General features: G+C 40.3%; 1 protein-coding gene across 6 annotated transcripts in view; it reads right to left on the reverse strand.

Annotated features, from left to right (window-relative positions):
• LOC149319486 (dystrophin-like) overlaps positions 1-12,597 on the reverse strand; it is a 1,434,671-nt gene extending 1,422,074 nt beyond the window's left edge. For all 6 annotated transcript variants that reach the window (XM_089511816.1, XM_089511819.1, XM_089511811.1 and 3 more), the window contains exon 1: positions 12,477-12,597. In XM_089511816.1, the coding sequence (XP_089367942.1) occupies positions 12,477-12,552 (76 nt within the window). In that variant the 5' untranslated portion in view covers positions 12,553-12,597. The remainder of the gene's footprint in view (positions 1-12,476) is intronic.
• Between the last annotated feature and the right edge of the window lie 6,636 nt (positions 12,598-19,233).

Genomic DNA, 19,233 nt, shown 5'->3' on the forward strand with positions numbered 1-19,233 from the left:
CCAGGATTCCCTAGCACAGCATCAAGAACAAGATTAACAATTATGGATGTCAAGCTTTGACCAGTGGTTTGCGTATTCACAAGATTATGTTCCTGCAGTAACCTGAAAGTATAATCCATGAATCACATTCTCTTTTCTTATGGATTCTACAACCAGTCTCAGTAACATATGATTACTCCATTAATTGTGAATCCACCATGAAAATCCACCCAATTTTATATCAATTTCTGTAACTAGACAATAAGATTCCCAGTGTGATTTTGATTTTTGCCAAGTTTTTGTTTGAGGTTGTTAGGATCAGAGAACAGTTAACTTCTGTGGTCAGGAAAACGTCTGAAATAAGTTCTGTCTGTATAAATTGGTCAATTGCTCCTTGTGCATTTAATTTTTTAATATGCAGTGATATGAATTTGCTGGGTCTCTGGACTCTAATAAAGAATGTCTTGTTTGTTTGAGTGGGTACATTTCCAAACAACAGAACTCTTCTTGCTGTCTATTCTGGAGTATCTCCCCATCAGCCTTGCAAAAAAGTATTTCCTGCTTGGGATAGGCCTTGTGTCCTCAGTACTGGACAAATGAATGCACTCTCTGCAAGATCCATGCTTAATGTGGATAATATGTCCTATAGTCTATTCAATTCAATGTGTGCTTCAAAGTGGTAGTTGTGAGCAGCCAAAGGGACTAACAATTGCCTAGGTACTGGGACTGATGATCTGGGTGTAATTTTGCTCTATGTGTGCAGAGGTTTTTACTAGGGGCATTTCATGAGTTCATTGGCTCCTTTTGTGTTTGGGCAACATATGGTTCCTGTGAATAGTTCAGTCCCCAGTTCTTTGCCTTTGGCAGAGAAATAAATTTATCTACTGGAAGTCAAACTCAGCAAAATCCTCAAGGTCTAGCAAATTCCTCACTTGCCTGGAAGACAATTTCATGGTCCAAAAGGTGGAAGAGGCAACAAGGGGGTCAGCTATTTTAGATCTGATCCTAACCAACAAGGATGACTTGGTTAATGAGGTGCAAGTGGTGGGATCATTAGGTGGAAGTGACCATGTTCTCCTGGAGTTTGTAATACAGTGGAAAGGAGAAGCCAGGCAGAGTCAGACACGCATCCTAGACTTTAGGAGAGCGGATTTCAGTAAACTTAGAGAAGTATTGAGGGCGATTCCATGGTCAGAAATACTAAAAGATAAAGGAGTTCAGGACGGATGGGACTTTCTCAAAAGGGAGATACTGAAGGCACAATTTCAAACAGTTCCAGTGAGAAAGAAAAACGGGAGGTGTCTCAAGAAACCAGGATGGATGACTAAGGAACTTTCAACCGAGCTAAGTTTGAAACGGAACATGTATAAGAAATGGAAAAAGGGGGAAATCACGAAAAAGGAATTCAAAGAAATAGCAGGCATGTGTAGGGGTAAAGTCAGAAAAGCTAAAGCGCAGAATGAACTCAGGCTTGCTAGAGAGGTTAAGAACAATAAAAAGGGCTTTTTTGGATATGTCCGCAGCAAGAGGAAGAAGAAGGAAACGGTAGGGCCACTGCGTGGAGAAGATGGCAAAATGCTAACAGGAGATAGAGAAAAGGCAGAATTACTCAACACCTTCTTTGCCTCAGTCTTCTCAGAAAAGGCAAAGGGTGCTCAACCTGAGGATAATGGAGCAGAGGACAGAATAGGGGAATTTCAGCACAGAATAAGTAAAGAGATAGTAGAGGAACACCTTGTTAATCTAAATGAATTTAAGTCTCCGGGACCAGATGAACTCCATCCAAGGGTATTAAAAGAACTGGCAAAAGTAATATCGGAGCCATTGGCAATCATATTTGAAAACTCCTGGAGAACAGGAGAGATCCCAGCAGACTGGCGAAGGGCAAACGTTGTCCCCATCTTCAAAAAGGGGAAAAAAGAGGATCCCAACAATTATCGTCCAGTTAGTCTGACATCAGTTCTAGGAAAGATTCTGGAGCAGATCATTAAACAGAGAGTCTGTGAACATCTAGAAGGCAATGCCATAATCACAAAAAGTCAACATGGGTTTCAGAGAAACAAGTCATGCCAGACAAATCTAATCTCTTTCTTTGATAAAATTACCAGCTTGGTAGATGAAGGGAATGCTGTGGATATAGTATATCTTGATTTCAGTAAGGCCTTTGACAAGGTTTCCCATGACATTCTTGCAAACAAGCTTGTAAAATGTGGGCTAGACAAAGGAACTGTTAAATGGATCTGTAATTGGTTGATCCGCTGAACCCAAAGGGTGCTCAACAATGGCTCCTTTTCATCCTGGAGAGAAGTGACCAGTGGGGTCCCACAGGGCTCTGTCCTGGGCCCAGTGCTATTCAACATCTTTATCAATGACCTGGATGACAGAATTGGGAGCATACTTATCAAATTTGCAGATGACACCAAATTAGGGGAAATAGCTAATACCCCAGAGGACAGGATCAAGATTCAAAATGACCTGAATAGACTAGAAAGCTGGGCCAAAGCTAACAAAATGAAATTCAACACAGAAATGTAAGGTATTGCACTTAGGGCGGAAAAATAAAATGCACAGATATAGGATGGGTGACACCTGGCTGAATGAAACTACGTGTGAAAGGGATCTAGGAGTCCAAGTAGACCACAAGTTGAACATGAGTGAACAGTGTGATGCGGCAACTAAAAAGGCCAATGCTATTTTAGGCTGCATCAATAGAAGTATAGTGTCTAGATCAAGAGAAGTAATAGTGCCACTGTATTCTGCTTTGGTCAGGCCCCACCTAGAATATTGTGTCCAGTTCTGGGCACCACAATTCAGAAAGGACATTGAGAAACTGGAGCGTGTCCAAAGGAGGGTGACAAAAATGGTGAAGGGTCTGGAAACCATGCCCTATGAGGAACGACTTAGGGAGCTGGGGATGTTTAGCCTGGAGAAAAGAAGGTTAAGAGGTGATATGATAGCCCTGTTTAAATATTTGAAAGGATGTCATATTGAGGAGGGAGCAAGCTTGTTTTCTGCTGCTCCAGAGAACAGGACCCGGAACAATGGATGCAAGCTCCAGGAAAAGAGATTCCACCTGAACATTAGGAGGAACTTCCTGACAGTAAGGGCTGTTCAACAGTGGAATGCACTTCCTCGGAAGGTGATAGAGTCTCCTTCCTTGGAGGTCTTTAAACAGAGGCTGGATGGCCATCTGTCAGGGATGCTTTGATTTGGATTTCCTGCATGGCAGGGGGTTGGACTGGATGGCCCTAGTGGTCTCTTCCAACTCTGCGATTCTATGATTCTATGATTCTACTAAATTTCATGTAAGTCAAGAGGGAGGGATTCAATATCAAAAGGTGATGCTGAAGAACAAGGGATTGGGCTAAGTGTGAAGTTGAAGGCTTTCCTGGCCGGCATCCGTAGCTTTTTGTGGGTTTTTCGGGCTATGTGGCCATGTTCTAAGAAAGTTTCTTCCTGACGTTTCGCCAGCATCTGTGGCTGGCATTTTCTGATGCCAGCCACAGATGCTGGCGAAAAGTCACGAAGAAACTCTCTTACAACATGGCCACATAGCCCGAAAAACCCACAAAAAATGATTGGACTAAATCTTCACTCCATTTCCAACCATCTGCAATTTCATTTATTTATTTATTTATTTATTTATTTATTGTATTTGTGATCCTCCGGGGATTTAACACAACAGTTTGATCAGGGAAAGTTTTTAGGACACTGAGAACTTAGTGAATACTTTGTGGGCTATTCAGTTGAACCATGCAGGTTTTGACCACTGTCAGATCATGTTGGAGTTTTATTTAGCAATATGTGTTGTAGCTTCTTATTTGATTTATGCATGGAAAGCAGGTAACATTTAGAGCCCTAGTATGTTGTCAAGGAAACATTATATAGAAAAATGGGATAGGTCATGGAAACAGAGATTGTTGAACAGCAGGTTACCTGTTTTCTTTAATAAGAAGTTTACCTCAAGCTATTTTAGCTGAACTGTCCTTCCTCAAAAGAAAAAGCAAACAAATATGCTTTGAAAAGAATGTCATTACACTGATGGCACTAACAAACAATAGATAGTAGGGTTTTGCTTGACATTCACAATCCCACTCAATAGAAACAGGGAATTTGATCACTTGTATCTGCTATTGCAGTTCAAGTTGCTTTCACTATGGCATGAAACACTAGTTCAAAGTGTTGTAGGAAAAAATCATGGGGGAGAGTTTTGTTGAACAGTAGAAGCAAGAATAGCTATTTTCCCAAATGCATGCATGAATATGCATGCATTTCCCCCCTACTTCTTATATCAGGGATACTTCCTGTATTTTCCTGCTTTTCAAGGCCATGTTTGTATAGTGGGGGGATTTTTGACATTGCCACCCAAACTACTAATTTTACACTTCTCAAGATTAGTTGTGAGACTAATCTTGCCTCAGATATAATTGAGACATGTGGTATATTTTATATACAAATAATTTAAAAAATAACTGATTTTAAAATGTGAATGGCTAAGAATGATGTATGCAGTTGAACACTACACAGAAACACCCTCCATTCAATGGGAAATGTGTACAAAAATGTGACATTAAGGTGATACATATGTATAAATGGGTAGATTAGAACAAATATATACAAAGAAAATACATATCACTTTCAATAAAGGGATTTAAAAAAAACCAGTCATATCACCTGGTATCAGGAACACTGGTGAGATTTGGAGAATCACAGCAAACATTAAACTGAGAGGTTTTTTTTGTTTTGTTTTGTTTTCCTGGTTTCAAGACAAAGTCTGCCTTTATCTACATTTAACTTCTTGTGACCCTCTAGTTATTTGAGTAAAAGAACTTTCACTTACAAGTCAGTATCAGGGTATCTCCTTTCATTCTCTTTGTGATGGAGGTGTATATTACAACTGAGGCTTCCCTAACATGGAGATTGCATGGGAGACAAGAACTGTCTGCTCAACATCTCTGTTAAAATGTACAGAGCAAAAGGAAGGACCAATCCTGTTGGGGTGTGAGACTTTCCGGCTCTCAGCTTCCATTTAAAGAACAGGGAGTGATATATCCTGGAACAATGTGGAAACTTTTTTTCTGAAAAAAGTCAAGCCACTCCCCATACATAACCCTATGACTCTCACTTATCTGAGAATTATTCAGCTTATCATCTCACCCAGCTGAAACTCTGCTTGTCCTCTTCTAAACAAGATGTTTATTCGTCACCCACCAATCCAACAAAAAAATTAAAAGCAACATTTCAACCGAGAGTTCACATCAGAAGGTCTTTCTTTATAGAGTTCTAATGTTGATTCATCAGAGCTAAAGCCACACCTTCTCCTATTCATGGAAGTCGTTCTTGACATTGATCCAGATTTGAGATGAAGTAGTATTCCTTTAGGAGTATGACACGTGTGTGTGTGCAGTGGAACCTTCAGAGAAATACAAATTAAATAGCACTTCAAAGTGACTACAAGCACTTTGAAAATACTGGCTGTAACACTGTTAGACAACCAGCTGGCTCATATGCTGAAGAATGATGTACATTCCGTACTGACTTGCTGGGATGCCTTTACTCACGGCTGTTATTTCAAGATCTTTGCCATGCCCAGTGTGGCCTGCCAACTGCACAGATATCCACCAATAATAAATTACATTAACCAACTGTGGGGGGGAAAAGATGCCAAATAAGTGATATATGAAACATTGCATGAGTCACATTTGTTGACTGCTAGTAGTTTATAATATGAACAAATGCCATCCTTTGACACCTGTTTTTTTTTTTAATAGACTTGACTAATTTCAGACAAAACCACAATGGTCAATGTGATTTTTATTATTAAATGGTGTACTGCTTATAGGATTTTGGTCTTTCTGGCAATTAAATTTTTTTGGACATGTCTGATGTATCTCTAGTATGACTTCTCTTGACAAATCAAATGTTTACAGCAGTACATGACTGGAAAGATAGCCAATGTGATATTCCAAACTTGCATCCACTTAGCATGTATAAGGTAGACCAAAAGCAAAATAAAACAGCCTAAATATTTTGACGTAATTACTGGAACACTGTTATTGCAGTATTTATTGTTCTTGTGTATCTGAATACTGTTTATAATTTATCTAAGTAGAAAAAAACGCCAAGGATGTATAAACAAACCTAAATTTAGGAACATACACACCCTCTATGCTCAGTTGCCAAATCCCACCAAGCCAATAGTCTAGCTTTCCATGCATCCATAAGATGAACTACTCTCTGTTAAAAAGCAGTGCTTGCTAAAACACACAAGAGCCAGGACACTCAGCTGCTTGACAAAATGTGAAGGCTGTAACTAAATCATAATATGAAATATAGAAGAAAAAGACTGGGTAATTTGAGTCAGAGAAAGTGAATTCATCTTAATGCACACATGCTATCCTAAGAAGGTGTGTCTAAAAATGAATTTTTGTTGTAAAAAAGAAGGAAGGTACCCTCATCATAACTTATTGTGCAGCTTATAAAGCTGAAGACTATAAATGTGAATGCCACTAAAGATTTAAATGTGTATCTTTCTGCACACAAATTGAATTTTTCTAGTCATTATTTTAAGTATTCACAAGTGTAAAAATTAATAGTAGAGGCCTGAAGAAAAGATCTATTTAGCCATGATACTGAACTGCTTTATGTGCTAACCTTATATTCAATAGTGACTGAAATTAAACATGAGGTTCCCACATCCTAAATCCTTCCTGATTGATTAACAGTGCAGAACCAAATACGCTATATTTCCATATTAATATTTCCATATTCAGCTGCACGCATTATCACATCCGCCCACCGCTCTGACCACATCTCTCCTGTGTTGGCATCCCTTCACTGGCTCCCCCTCCCTTTCCGTATTCAGTACAAGCTCCTGCTGTCGACGTTTAAAGCCCTCCATGGGCTGGCCCCTCCTTACTTATCAGACCTTCTTTCTCCTCACCAGGGCCCTCCGTTGTGGTAGTCAAGGTCTGCTGTCCCAGCCCAGGATTTTCTCTGCCCCATCTCGGATTCGCCCCTTTTCACTTGCTGCCCCTCACTCCTGGAACCTTCTTCCCCCACAAGCAAGGGCCATCACTTCTTTAACGAGCTTCAAAACAGAGTTGAAGACCATCCTGTTTAGAGAAGCGTTCCCAGGCATTGCATAACTGTCGCTTGCTATTTGATGTTCTTTTGATGCCTGTTTTATCGAACCATTTCCTGTATTGCTATGTACTTTATATGTATTAGCCTACTAGCCCCACCACCTTTCCCTTCTCCTTTTATGTCATGTCTTTTTAGATTGTAAGCCTGAGAGCAGGGAACCGTCTAATTAAAAAGATTGTATGTACAGCGCTGTGTAAATTTACAGTGCTTTATAAATAAAGGCTAATAATAATAATAATAATAATAATATTGTGATGACTTAACATAAGAATTTTCAGTGGAGAAAAATAATCTGAGTTTTTAAAAAGTATCAAAGTACTTCCATAGTATAATCAGAGAAGAGTTCTATAATATAATGTTCCTGTAAAGATGTTTTTTCCTTGTTTGCTAAACTCACAGTTTAGCACCTAGGAATGAGCAGTGAAACCATATCTTCCAGCTCTACCATGACACCTCCCTTCCTAAGCACTTATAACCTATTTTTACTACATCACAGTTGGCTGCTATATGCCCGAAACAAGATATTTATTTAATGAAAGTTCACTAACCATGGTTTTTAAACAGTTCCAAACACTAGTTTAAGATCCTGGTTAGAAAACTGTCTTGAACCCCTCATTTCCTGCTTTAGGTTTAATAGATAACTGTGGTTTGATTAAACTGTAATGCAAGTACAGTCGGCCCTTCTTAAACACAGATTTCTTATACACAGATTCAAGCATCCACGGTTTGAAAATGTTAAAAAAAAGTATACATTTCAAATATCAAACCTTGATTTTCCATTTTTTATAAGGGACACCATTTTGCTATGTCGTTATATTTAATGGGACTTGAGCATCCATGGATTTTGTTATCCACAGGAGGATCTTGGAACCAAACCCCAGTATAACAAGAGTACACTGTATCTAAAAAATTTGAAGAGGGAGGGTACTACCCCATTACTTGTTCTCAGATGGTAAATTATAGCTTAAACAATCCAGAAAATGAATATCTGACCTAAACCATTGTCTCATAGCTGTCCAAACTATAGTGGCAATTCAAAGCACTGGTAATTAAACATAATTTCCATAAAAAATAGCAGTCTTTATTTCTGATGCAACTGTAATTGAGATAAGAAGGCAGGATATTAAGGAGAAAGAAATGAGGCCAGCCAAGTTCTGTTTAGACAAGTGTCAAATGCTTATTCTCAACCACTCAGCAAGACCTCCAGCTGACTTATTCCAGATGCAATACAATACCTAAAGCTGCTTCCCAGAGTCGCTGACTTCAAAATAAATATTCATATTATGGTTACACTCTGTACCAATTCACAAGGGGAAACTGTAAAAACCTCTTTTATGTACCTTTGGTTTTCTTTTTATTAGCCTACAGTTACAGAAATGCAACAATCATTTCTACTGCCACCTACCCAAATGCAAGTAAAGACTTTCAGAGAACAGAGGAATAAAGTCATTTAAGGTCAGCTGGGGGATCACTTGATCACAACATATATAGCCTGTTTCTTAGCATGGCCCATCCCAACAAACACCCTGAGGAAACATGCTCTCCTGAGGAGTGGCAACAACCCTTATGTGTATTGTTCTCTTTCCAACATGCAGACAGTGGATCACAGCTTTCCAAATCAGCCTATTAAATTATAAAGCTAATAAAGAATCCTGAGAGTGATGGGGTGATGTTTCAGTTCATTTTTGATAAGATAATCATTTTTCATAATAACTTCAGAGGCCTGAGATTTGAAACAAGCTGAGTGAGAGATGAGCCAAAACTGAACAATTCAACTCTCCTCAGGTTTGAATCCAAATGGTATTTCTACATATTACCTTCCCTTTGATGTCACATGCTTTCTGAGTGGAAAGAAAGAAAGAAAGAAAGAAAGAAAGAAAGAAAGAAAGAAAGAAAGCAGCAAGCAGGCAGAACTAGCCCATAAGCAATGTTTAAAAACTTAAAAGAAAATGAATAACTCCCTAAAGAGAATATTTTCTCCAAAATAGTGAATGGAAATGACTGTTGAATCATCTGACATTCTTTCACACACCCATCTACGCCCACCAATGAACTGTTTTCTAAATTCTTTCCATCTTGTAGAAAACTGACATTTCTTCTGAGGACCAAGCTCCTCTTATTTTTCTACCATTTTTAAATAGGTTTCCTTTATCATCCTTCCTTTCCACATTGAGAGTCACAGAAATACACCTAATCCTCAAAATCAAACATTTTCTGACAGTCTGAGCAAGTGATAGGTAACTGGAGCAGAAAGCTGTGCTAGAAAGAAACAAAAACAGCAGTCTTCTCTTTGACCATCTTTTCCAATCTACAGGGACACAGCTTGTCACTACAAAAGTTTCAGTTACAGAGACTTAAAAGAACAAAACACCCACTTTAGTGGTACAGGACCTCTACCATTCTTCAATGTAAGAGATAACCTCAGTGCAAACTTTTAGCAAGCAGGAATGGAAATAAATACATGTGAGGCACTGAACTTCCGAACAAGAAAGCTTCCATGAGTAAAGAGCTTTATGGGAAGTTAATTCCTGCACTAATTCTAGGCTTGCCAAATCTGAATATTGCCAACATAAATTTTACAGAAGAGATGGGAAGTATATGGGCTCTCCAAATGCTGTTAGACTACTAGGACTCCTGCCATTGATTTTGCTGGCTAAAGGGCTGATGGGAGTTGCAGTCCATCAACATCTAGAGAAATACACATTCCACACCCCACAAACATCCACAAACACCATACATTCAGAAGTAAGGCCAGAGTTGTTTAGTGAAGGCTTACTTCTAAATGTGCATAGGTTTGAAACCTTAAGAAATTTTGCCTCTCTTAATCTGCTTGGTGCTTCATACGTTTTAATAATAAAACTTATTTTTTGTGATGGTGGATAAAACCTAACACCCGAGTGCCTATACAATACTTCAATTAAGCTTTGCTCTATGCAGTGTTGAGGCTCAGAGTCCATTTAACCTATCACTGAAACCATTTCGGCTTCCAAATTGCTTACATGTTTAAGGAGAAAGTATGAGAGGGTGTGAAGCTGAAAGTTGGCAGCCTCTGAAAAAATTGCAGCCAGATGATATATTTCTTTCACTTCAGCACAACATAAAATAATTGATTTTAAATAACAGTGCTGTCACTGGGGAATAGTATTTTCAGGTCTTCAGGCATTCATTGTTGTACTTGAATAGAGAAGGGATTGGATACTCCAGCCATATTTCCTTCACTTTCTTCCTCTACTGATCTGCATTTGCAGTTGGTGGCTTCCATGTTAGTGGGGACCTGGAATTGAGTCACAGTCCAGCTGGCATGGAAGCTATGACCTGATGTGGAGGATGTACAAAGTAGCTGAAACAATGTTGAAAATGGGAATAGATGCTCTGAGGGATGCCTAGTCAGGGTTCCCAGGGCTGCATAAGTAATAAGATTTCTTCTTTCTCTGGCAGTAGGGAAACCCTGCTAGAAAGTATAAAGGAGCAGCAAGTGCTATTTTTTCCCTAGTATTCCGTACTCCTGAAGTGTTCTGGAAGATTTTTCTGTAGAGAGAAACACATAGCTTTTTGTGTGTGCAAACCACACATTTTCTACACAGAAACTGAGGTTCCTGCACAGGTAACAGTTTCCATTGCAGGAAATGTTGAGCTGCAGGAAATGTACACATTTTTCTGTACAGGAAAAATCCTTCAAATTACCTCAGAACATTCAAACTTGGGGTAGAGAACAGCACAAAAGATATTTGTTTTCTTCCATATCGATTAGAAAACTATACTAATACTTTATCATGGTTCGCACAAGTGAAATAACTGAAGATTTACATCACTAATTTATGGGATGGATTCTTCTGTACCTACAATTTCTCAAATTTGATGGTAAATGCAAGCCACCGGATATCTAAGCAGAATTCAAGAGGGCTGCCTTGGGTGGAGGAAGGGGCCTGATGCCTTTCAGCAGGGGAAGATCTAATATCCATTCCAGCTGGGCACTGGAATCTTCTCAACTTAACAACAAGAAAATGTTTCCAAAAACACATGTCTGAAGTAAACATGATGCTAACCCTATCTCTGTGGAATTTCACATGGCCACACTGACACTGAAACAAGATCCTTTCCTCAAGTGTGACTTGCACAACATTAACATGCTAACATGGTTCTACTCGGTCTATGAATCCATGAGATGCCAAGTGCGGCACATGTACGTGATTTAAAAGCAGCACCATGGACATGGAATACCAGAGAACTCTTCATTGTCTCTTAAAACACATGTTCCAGCATCCTATATAAAGTAGGCCTGGAACTAATGGCAACACCCAGACTTCCATTAGTCTCCTTGGCTTCATTGATCTTGAAGATCTCCACGCTGTTTTACTTTATTTCCAGAGATTTTAGTTTTGATATGTGAAAAAAGTAAAACCAGTTAAACTCAGGCATATGCCTAAGTGGGCTAGAAAGGCAACCCCATCAATCTCCTTTCTGTTCTACTTGTCAAATGCGGAACATTTCCAACAGAATCAAATACCCCAGCCGCCTTATGTGTATCTCCCCCTTTAAAAAAATGAATTCTGAATGAACTATAAATACCTGCATTGCCCGTGAATTGATTCCTTTCCAAGGCTAAGGGCAGAGAGGCAGCCTAGGCAACTCTGAAACTTTATCCACTGGAGCAGCTTTGCAGCTGCTTCCATTTACAGCTTTAATGGCCTCCCCCCCCCCCATTGCCAGTTGCAAACAGCACCACAATCGTACGAGTTTATTAAAACCTGAAGACCCTTGTGGCACTTCAGGGAGGAGTGGGGAAAAGTTTGCCACAAGTCTGCTTTTCCTAACATTAAAAAATGACCTTTTCTACAGATACAACTCAAAGTGTTCATGATGAACAAATTTAAAAAAAAAAGTTTTAAAAAAATTACTCTTTTATATCCTTATGAAGGGTTGCTTCCCTGTCGTGCACAAGCAGGCTTTCTTTCTAGGAAAGCTAGGCGAAACATCAGTTCTTCATTTTGCCAGCTGAGCAACATTCCCACTGATCTCTCTCTCTCTCTCTCTCTCTGTGCGCAAAACCCAGTGAAAAGCAAGAACCTCCCATGCAAATCCTTTTCATGTCCCAGGAGGAGGACGGGGGCTGGAAAGAACAGCAAAACCCCAGAACAGAAATCCAGACACTTCCCCCCATCCCTGGCACACAGTGGAAGAAAGAGCCCAACTTGGCCGATGCCCATCTTTGCAGCTGGCAGGGAGAGCTAAACTTTCCCAAACTTTCTGAGCCTGGGCAGAAAAGCCCCAGCAGCACAACCAACTCCTTGGCAATTCGTGGCCAGCGCTGACCCAGGTCCCCCAGGGCTCCCATTGCCTCCTCCTCCTACCAGATCTGCTCTTGATAATGTCATTGAACTCGTCCACGGCCGCCTCTTCCTCGGGATGCCCGCCTGCTTCAGCCATCGCCCCGCCGGGCAGCAGCCCCTGGCTCCTAGCAGGGAGAGGGGAAGAAGGCTAGCTCTGGCTCTGGCTCTGGCTCTGGAGGCGAGGCTCGCGATCCAGGAAGGCCCCCTCCAAAAGTTTCAGAAGGAGCGGCTCGGATGGAGTCTGGAGGAGGAGGAGGAGGAGGAGAAGGCGCTCCCAGCTGTCAAAGCCTCTCCTCCGAGGATCCTGGGGGGAACAGGTGCCAGGAGGAGGGAGGGAGGGAGGGAGGGAGGGGAGGAGGAGTGCCCTCCAAACAGAGCCAGCCAAGGAAAGCCATCGAGAGACTCGCCATCAATCCATCACTGGGGCTACTACCTTGGAGGGGAGAGGAGAGTGCCTTTCCTTCCGATCAATGCCACTCTCCCAGCAGATTGCCCAGAGAAGGGAAGCAGGGCCATGAATGATTTAGCAGGACTTAAAAAGCATTCCTTCAATATACCTCAAAACAATCAACACACTATCACAACTAAACACACACTCCTTAGCTGTATCTTCAGCTCCATACGCCATGGAAGGAAGGCAGCTATGTGCTCTGGCTCCATCCAATGGGAATCCTCCTGGGATGTCTGCTTTGACTAGGCCTCTTCTGCCTAGAGAGATCTTGTAGCACCTTTGAGACTGACTGAAATGGGCAACAGGAGATTTGGTAGACTTCAGTCTACTTCCTCAGATGCATTTGGAATTATTATTATTATTATTATTATTATTATTATTATTATTATTATTTATATGGAGAGATCTTGTAGCACCTTTGAGACTCATTGACACAAAGAAATTGGCAACAGGAACTTTTGGTAGACTTCAGCTTACTTCCTCAAAAGCTTCCACTCCAAATGCATCTGAGGAAGTAGACTGATGTCTACCAAAGTGCATTCTGCCCAATTCTTTCTTTCCCTCAGTCTCAAAGGTGCAACAAGATCACCCTGCATACTGATTCTACAGACTAACACGGCTATAGCTTTGAATTCTAGGTCTTCTCTGTGAGTGCCGGTGCCTCACAAAGCTAGCAATCCCAGGATTCTGTGGGATGGAGCCATGGAAAGTGGTGTCAGGCTGCATTGTTTCTCCAGTGTAGATGCACCCAGTGGAAAAGGGTGAGAGTCCCAAAGCATCCTTCAGGGGTCTGGGACATATGCCTTCTAGCTGTCATTTGCTCAAGCCTTAGGCACCTGGTGAAATTTGGGAATGGAAAAATTAAAAAAAAGATAGTCAGCTCCATCCAAGTCCCACCCAGCTCAAGTTTAGAGCTGTGGCATAACAGTGATTTTATTTAGTTATCTAGATCTTTGCAGCTACTCTTATTTGCAGACCCAACTTCCCATGTTTCACAATGTTTGCAATAAGGAGGGCACACTTGTTGGATGATGTGGTGCTCTCAGTTTCCATGTAATGCAATACCTCTCTGTAGAATCCAGACTAGTCTAAGTCAGGAGATAGATTTGCTCTGTATCTGTTACACTGGGGACATGTTCTTTTGGGCAAGGTAATCCTCAGCCGGAAGCAGCAGAACTGTGTAAGGGAGGAGGAAATATTTCCAGAGGCTCAGCATTCAGGATGCCCAACCTGATAGCTTGCCAGGTGTCATGTCCATGTGGAACAGAAGGGTAACATAAGGATGTTGCCAGGCTGAGAAACAAAGTTATTCTGAGAGCCCAAGGGCTCAGTGGACTACAACACCTATCTAAGCGACAACTACATAGTAACTGTGCTCAAAAAAGCTCCCCAAAGGTTCTTCATTTTCTTTCCAAGACCTGGAAGGATGATATAAGAAAAATAATGGGTTAATAATGTGATTAATGCACCATGTACTATAGTCACTCCGAGCAAATCCTACTGAGTTCAGTGAGATTGAACCACAAAAAGAATGCACAACACTGCAGTCTAACTGCACTTATGGAGTCTGTTCCATTGAAATAAATGGAATTACTTCATTCTGTATTGTTTTCTTCTGCAATAGTACATGCAATTATGCATCTACTAAATGCAATTATGCATGTACTAAAAGAATTCTTCATGGCAAAGCCCCTGACTTCAAGGGAACTGACTCTCAATAATCAGATTTCTTGGTTTCACACTTACAGGTTTATATCATCTGTCTGAGGGTTTATGCCCAACTGTCACAAAATTGCTTCTTTCTGTTTCCTATCACACTATGATCCCAATCCCACAACTGTGAAACTGCTAATACTGTATATCTATGGTTGGTTTTAAAGCTGACTCCCCAGTGCATCTGAAGAAGTGGACTGAAATCCATGAAATCATATGAAAAAATAAATCGGTCTGGACAGTGTTGTGAGATTTCTTCTCTCTCTACCACATAGACATCCTTAGGACATGAATATTTACACAGACTGTTATATGTCAGTTTTGGAGATATTTAGAGTATAATTGTAATATGTAACATCTGAAAGCATCCTCTCCCTCCAAACCCAAACTACATTAGTGGGTGGTTATAGCTTATACTGAAAGACTTAAACAAAGACTGAAAAATCAGTGGTGACATTTCAGGATACCTGAGAGTGTGTGTAAATAATATCTGCCTAATGGACTCACAAGCCTCAAGACACTTTGTGTAAATTGTAAAGCACTTTAGGATTCTTGGTTAACCACTACTCCATTAGACATTCAGGAAGTAATCCTGTTTCCACTTACCTGGGCTGGGAGTAAGCCCCACTTGAGTAAAGTTGCATAAAATTGGATTGTTAGCTGATTTACTGATTTACTTCTCTACAATGATTAGATTAAAGGCAGTACGGGAATCTTGTATAGGATTATTGGAAGGATTTAAGCCTCTTTTCTCAGAGCATCACTTCATACAAGAGCTTCCTATTAGAGTATCAATCCCTCGTAAGAGAAAGTATGTACAGTGTATCTACTGTGTGATAAAAGCATGTCTTGTACTATGTAAGAACACAAAGGGAAACTATGATAAAGCTTATCCATGGGTAGCCATCTTGGCATAAAGCAAAGTTTAATAATATCCCAAATCCAGAAAACAGTGGGCTTGTTCCCACTACGTTTAAATTGGGATAGGGATCCGGGTTAAAGGGGCATGGTTCCCACTGAATCTGATTTTAGAAATTGGTTCAGAAAGGGGGGGCATGCTTTCTGCCCTTTTTTGCCCATTAAACCTGCATCAAAAAGACACTGGATTTTTGCAGTGTTTTTTGGGCTGAATCAATTTACTTACAAATAAATCGATTCATCCCAAGTGGGAACCAGGTGGAGCCACACTAGTTCCCACTGGAAGCCCGGGCCGCCTGGCCCCAAAATCCCTGGCCCAGCCTTCTTACCAGCTTCTTTGGCCACTGACCGGCTTCTCTGTGCCTTTTTAAAAAATTTCCCATGGCTGGGGAGGCCAGAAGGAGGTCGCAGAGAAGCCAGAAGCCTTGTGGCTTCCTTCCCAGCTTTCCCCCGGCTTCTTTGCGACCTCCTTCCAGCCTCCCTGGCCGCAGGAAATTTTGGTAGGAAGAGAACACTGAATTTCTCAGGAAGCCTCCATGTTTTTGCATCAAGAAAAACTTTAGGTGTTGTTAAGGCAAAACATGCCAATGTAATCTTAACTTAAAAGAAAAAAATGTTTTACCTTTGTTGGAGGTAGAAACCTCAAATAGTTTTACCTTTGTTAGAGGTAGGAACCCCAAATAGTAAAGTCCCAGTCCATTGGCTCTCTTTTTAGGATCCCCTCTCCCCCAGTAGAAGCTAAAATATGGTATCTTCACATCCAGAAAACATCTGTACCAGGCCATTGTCACTTTTTTCTTGATGAAGAAGCCATTGGAGCTCTGAAAGCTTGCAGCATGTATATTGTGCATTTTAGTTGGCTCAAGCAAAGTATCACTGTTTTGTGGATTTTGGATGTTATTGTACTATGATAAGGATGTATGACAAAACATATATCTATAATTATTTATATATGACTATATAGGTACTAGAGAGCCAGATTGACATAGTGGCTTGAGTGCTGGACTATGGCTCTGGAGACCAGGGGTTAATTCCCCGCCCATCCATGAAACCCATTGGTGACCATAGGCAAGTCACATGCTTTCAGCCTTAGGGGAAGTCATTGGCAAACCTCCTCTAAACAAATCTTGCCAAGAAAATCCCATGATACATTTGCCATAAGTTAGAAATGCTTTGAAGGGACATAATAACAACAGCAGCAACAACAAATATAAGTGCTGCATGCTTCTTTCAATAATGAAGTAATATCTACATAGGGAAAAAACTTACAAAAATTCAATTTGTTTCATTTTTAATGGTTCTGCTTCTATTACTTTGCTTGAAGTCAGATGATACAACATACCGAAACAGCTCTCTTCATGACATGAGAGACATCCTAAAGGGTCAGCTCTCCAAAGGCCATTTCAAAGTAGCTGAAATTTTTATTCTTACTCAGTGGTGGGTGATGTCTTCCATGTTTTTGTGGTAACAACTCTAAGTCTAAATTTTAATGGAACTAAACAACGTGCTGAAATTATTTAGAAGATACAGTTCAGCACTTTGAATCCCTCTGTTACAGCTTGCATTAAAACTAAGAACAGATTCACTGGCCTGCTGACATAGAAGCTACCAACTGTCATTGCTCTTACTTTTTCCCTCTCCAAGTAACTGTATATTTGACTCATAAATACTTGGACAAATTACATGGCTAAACTATTAAGTGAAGAGATATATTTAAAGAATTCTTGGCTAGGATTCTACAACCACATGGTAAGGAACAAGCCACACCAAAACTGGTGGAGAATATTTTACAAAGATGTCTTGAGGATCACATTCTTTATGTTCTATAAAACTGCCCAACATGAACTCTGTACACACCCAGTTGTTGCAAAATAGCAGTAGCAACTACTGCAGAACATTTTGGGTGGTCCAGACCACTGCTTTAATACTGGCCCATAGTGTTATACTTTTTGGCACTTCAAGGCAGATTTCTTTTATATTATCTAAATTATACAGGATAACACAAAGATTTGTGAAGCACAACACAAATTTCTCTCTTTTTTGCAGTTATTAAAAATTTTGGGAACTTAACTATCTCTTATCAACTTTCTATATTACTTATTATCACAAGATTTTTCCCCACTTTAGTTTGCTTTAATATTTGCAGCAGCCAAAGCATTCCATTTGGGAGATATTCCATGAACAAGAGAGTTTTAGGAGGGATTTACCTGGTATTGGAGCATATTGTTTGTGCTCATGAGGTTGCATATAAAGTTCATTGCATTTTCCCTTAATTGATCTCACTTGGTAAACCAAGCAAGACCTTTGCCTCAGCATCTGGAAACCTAAGCAGAAATGGCAAGATGGACAGACTAATTGGTCTGATATGACTTAAACCAGCTCCTTTTATGGCTCTCACTCCTTGGTGGCCACTGTATAGCACATTTAGGTTAAAAGGCATCAATTATTCCATGTCTTGAGATTTCTTACATTGCTTCCTAATCTTAACTCTTAACAATTAAAATGGTAATTAACATTAACAATATGATTATAAAAGGAACAGAACAGTAGATGAACATTCTAAGGCACTGTAACTTGAATTAGACTGAAATCATTCATATATACTAATAAGTATATATTATACTTGTTATAGTATATATAAGTATATACTAGTCTTTCAAAGAAAATATTGTACAAAATACAGGCACTAAATCCTATGGTATTATTGGTAACAACTAACAAATGTATATACCTGTCTTCTTAGATAAAAGATCTTGCCAATGCATACATGTGAAATTAATGAGAAATGTCCATTCTGGTGTATTTAAGATGGATAAAATGTATCTAAATATTTGTATAATAGTATAACAATCTGAAACCACTGGATTCTTAAGACTAATAGATGAATCATAGAAGTTTATCGCATGGGGGGAAAAAAGTTCCCCGATGCATTCTAATGAGCACAAGTGCAGGCGCGCACAGAGCATGACGGAAACCCGATGTGTCCCAGAATGCTAGTTTACCGCACGGCAGAACGCTGCCATCGCCGCCGGGCACTCCCATCGGGTTCCCAATGTGTTCCAGGAGGTGCCATTCTGGGAACGCTTTTGAAACTGTTCCCAAAAATGGCGCCTCCTGGAACACATTGGGAACCCGATGGGAATGCCTGGCGGTGACGGCGGCATTCCACCGTGCGGTAAACTAGAGTTCTGGGACCCATCACGCTCCGTGCGCACCTGCACTCATGCTCGTTAGAACGCATCGGGGAACATTTTTTCCTCCATGCGATAAACTTCATACACTTAAGGATCTAAAGGCCTTCTATATTTGACTAAAGGCCTGCCTATTTCTACATCCAGTTTGCCACAGGAGCCAGCCACATAGCTATGGGAAACCCACAATAAACCCTCTTTATTACTCTATAACACCACGTGAAATTCAGAAGCATGCTGTCTCTAATCCATGATGGCATATAGCCATTATGATTGGCCATTGATAGCCTAACTCTGGAATGTCATAGGTCTGCATCTTCAACTTAATCCTATGCAAGTTTACTCTGCTTGAGAGAAAAACCTACTGATGGCTGAAATAAATTTCCATGTACTGTACACTACAAGTGAAAAAATCCCATTGAATATTTAATCCCTGGTAGGTATAACCATTAAAGTGTCTTTAAATATGTATAGAAAAGCCCATTGTTCAGCCGTTGGACAGAAA

The sequence above is a fragment of the Sceloporus occidentalis genome, unplaced genomic scaffold, assembly GCF_023333645.1.
Source record: "Sceloporus occidentalis isolate IW3139 unplaced genomic scaffold, rSceOcc1.0.p SCAF_2, whole genome shotgun sequence".
NCBI lineage: Eukaryota > Metazoa > Chordata > Lepidosauria > Squamata > Phrynosomatidae > Sceloporus > Sceloporus occidentalis.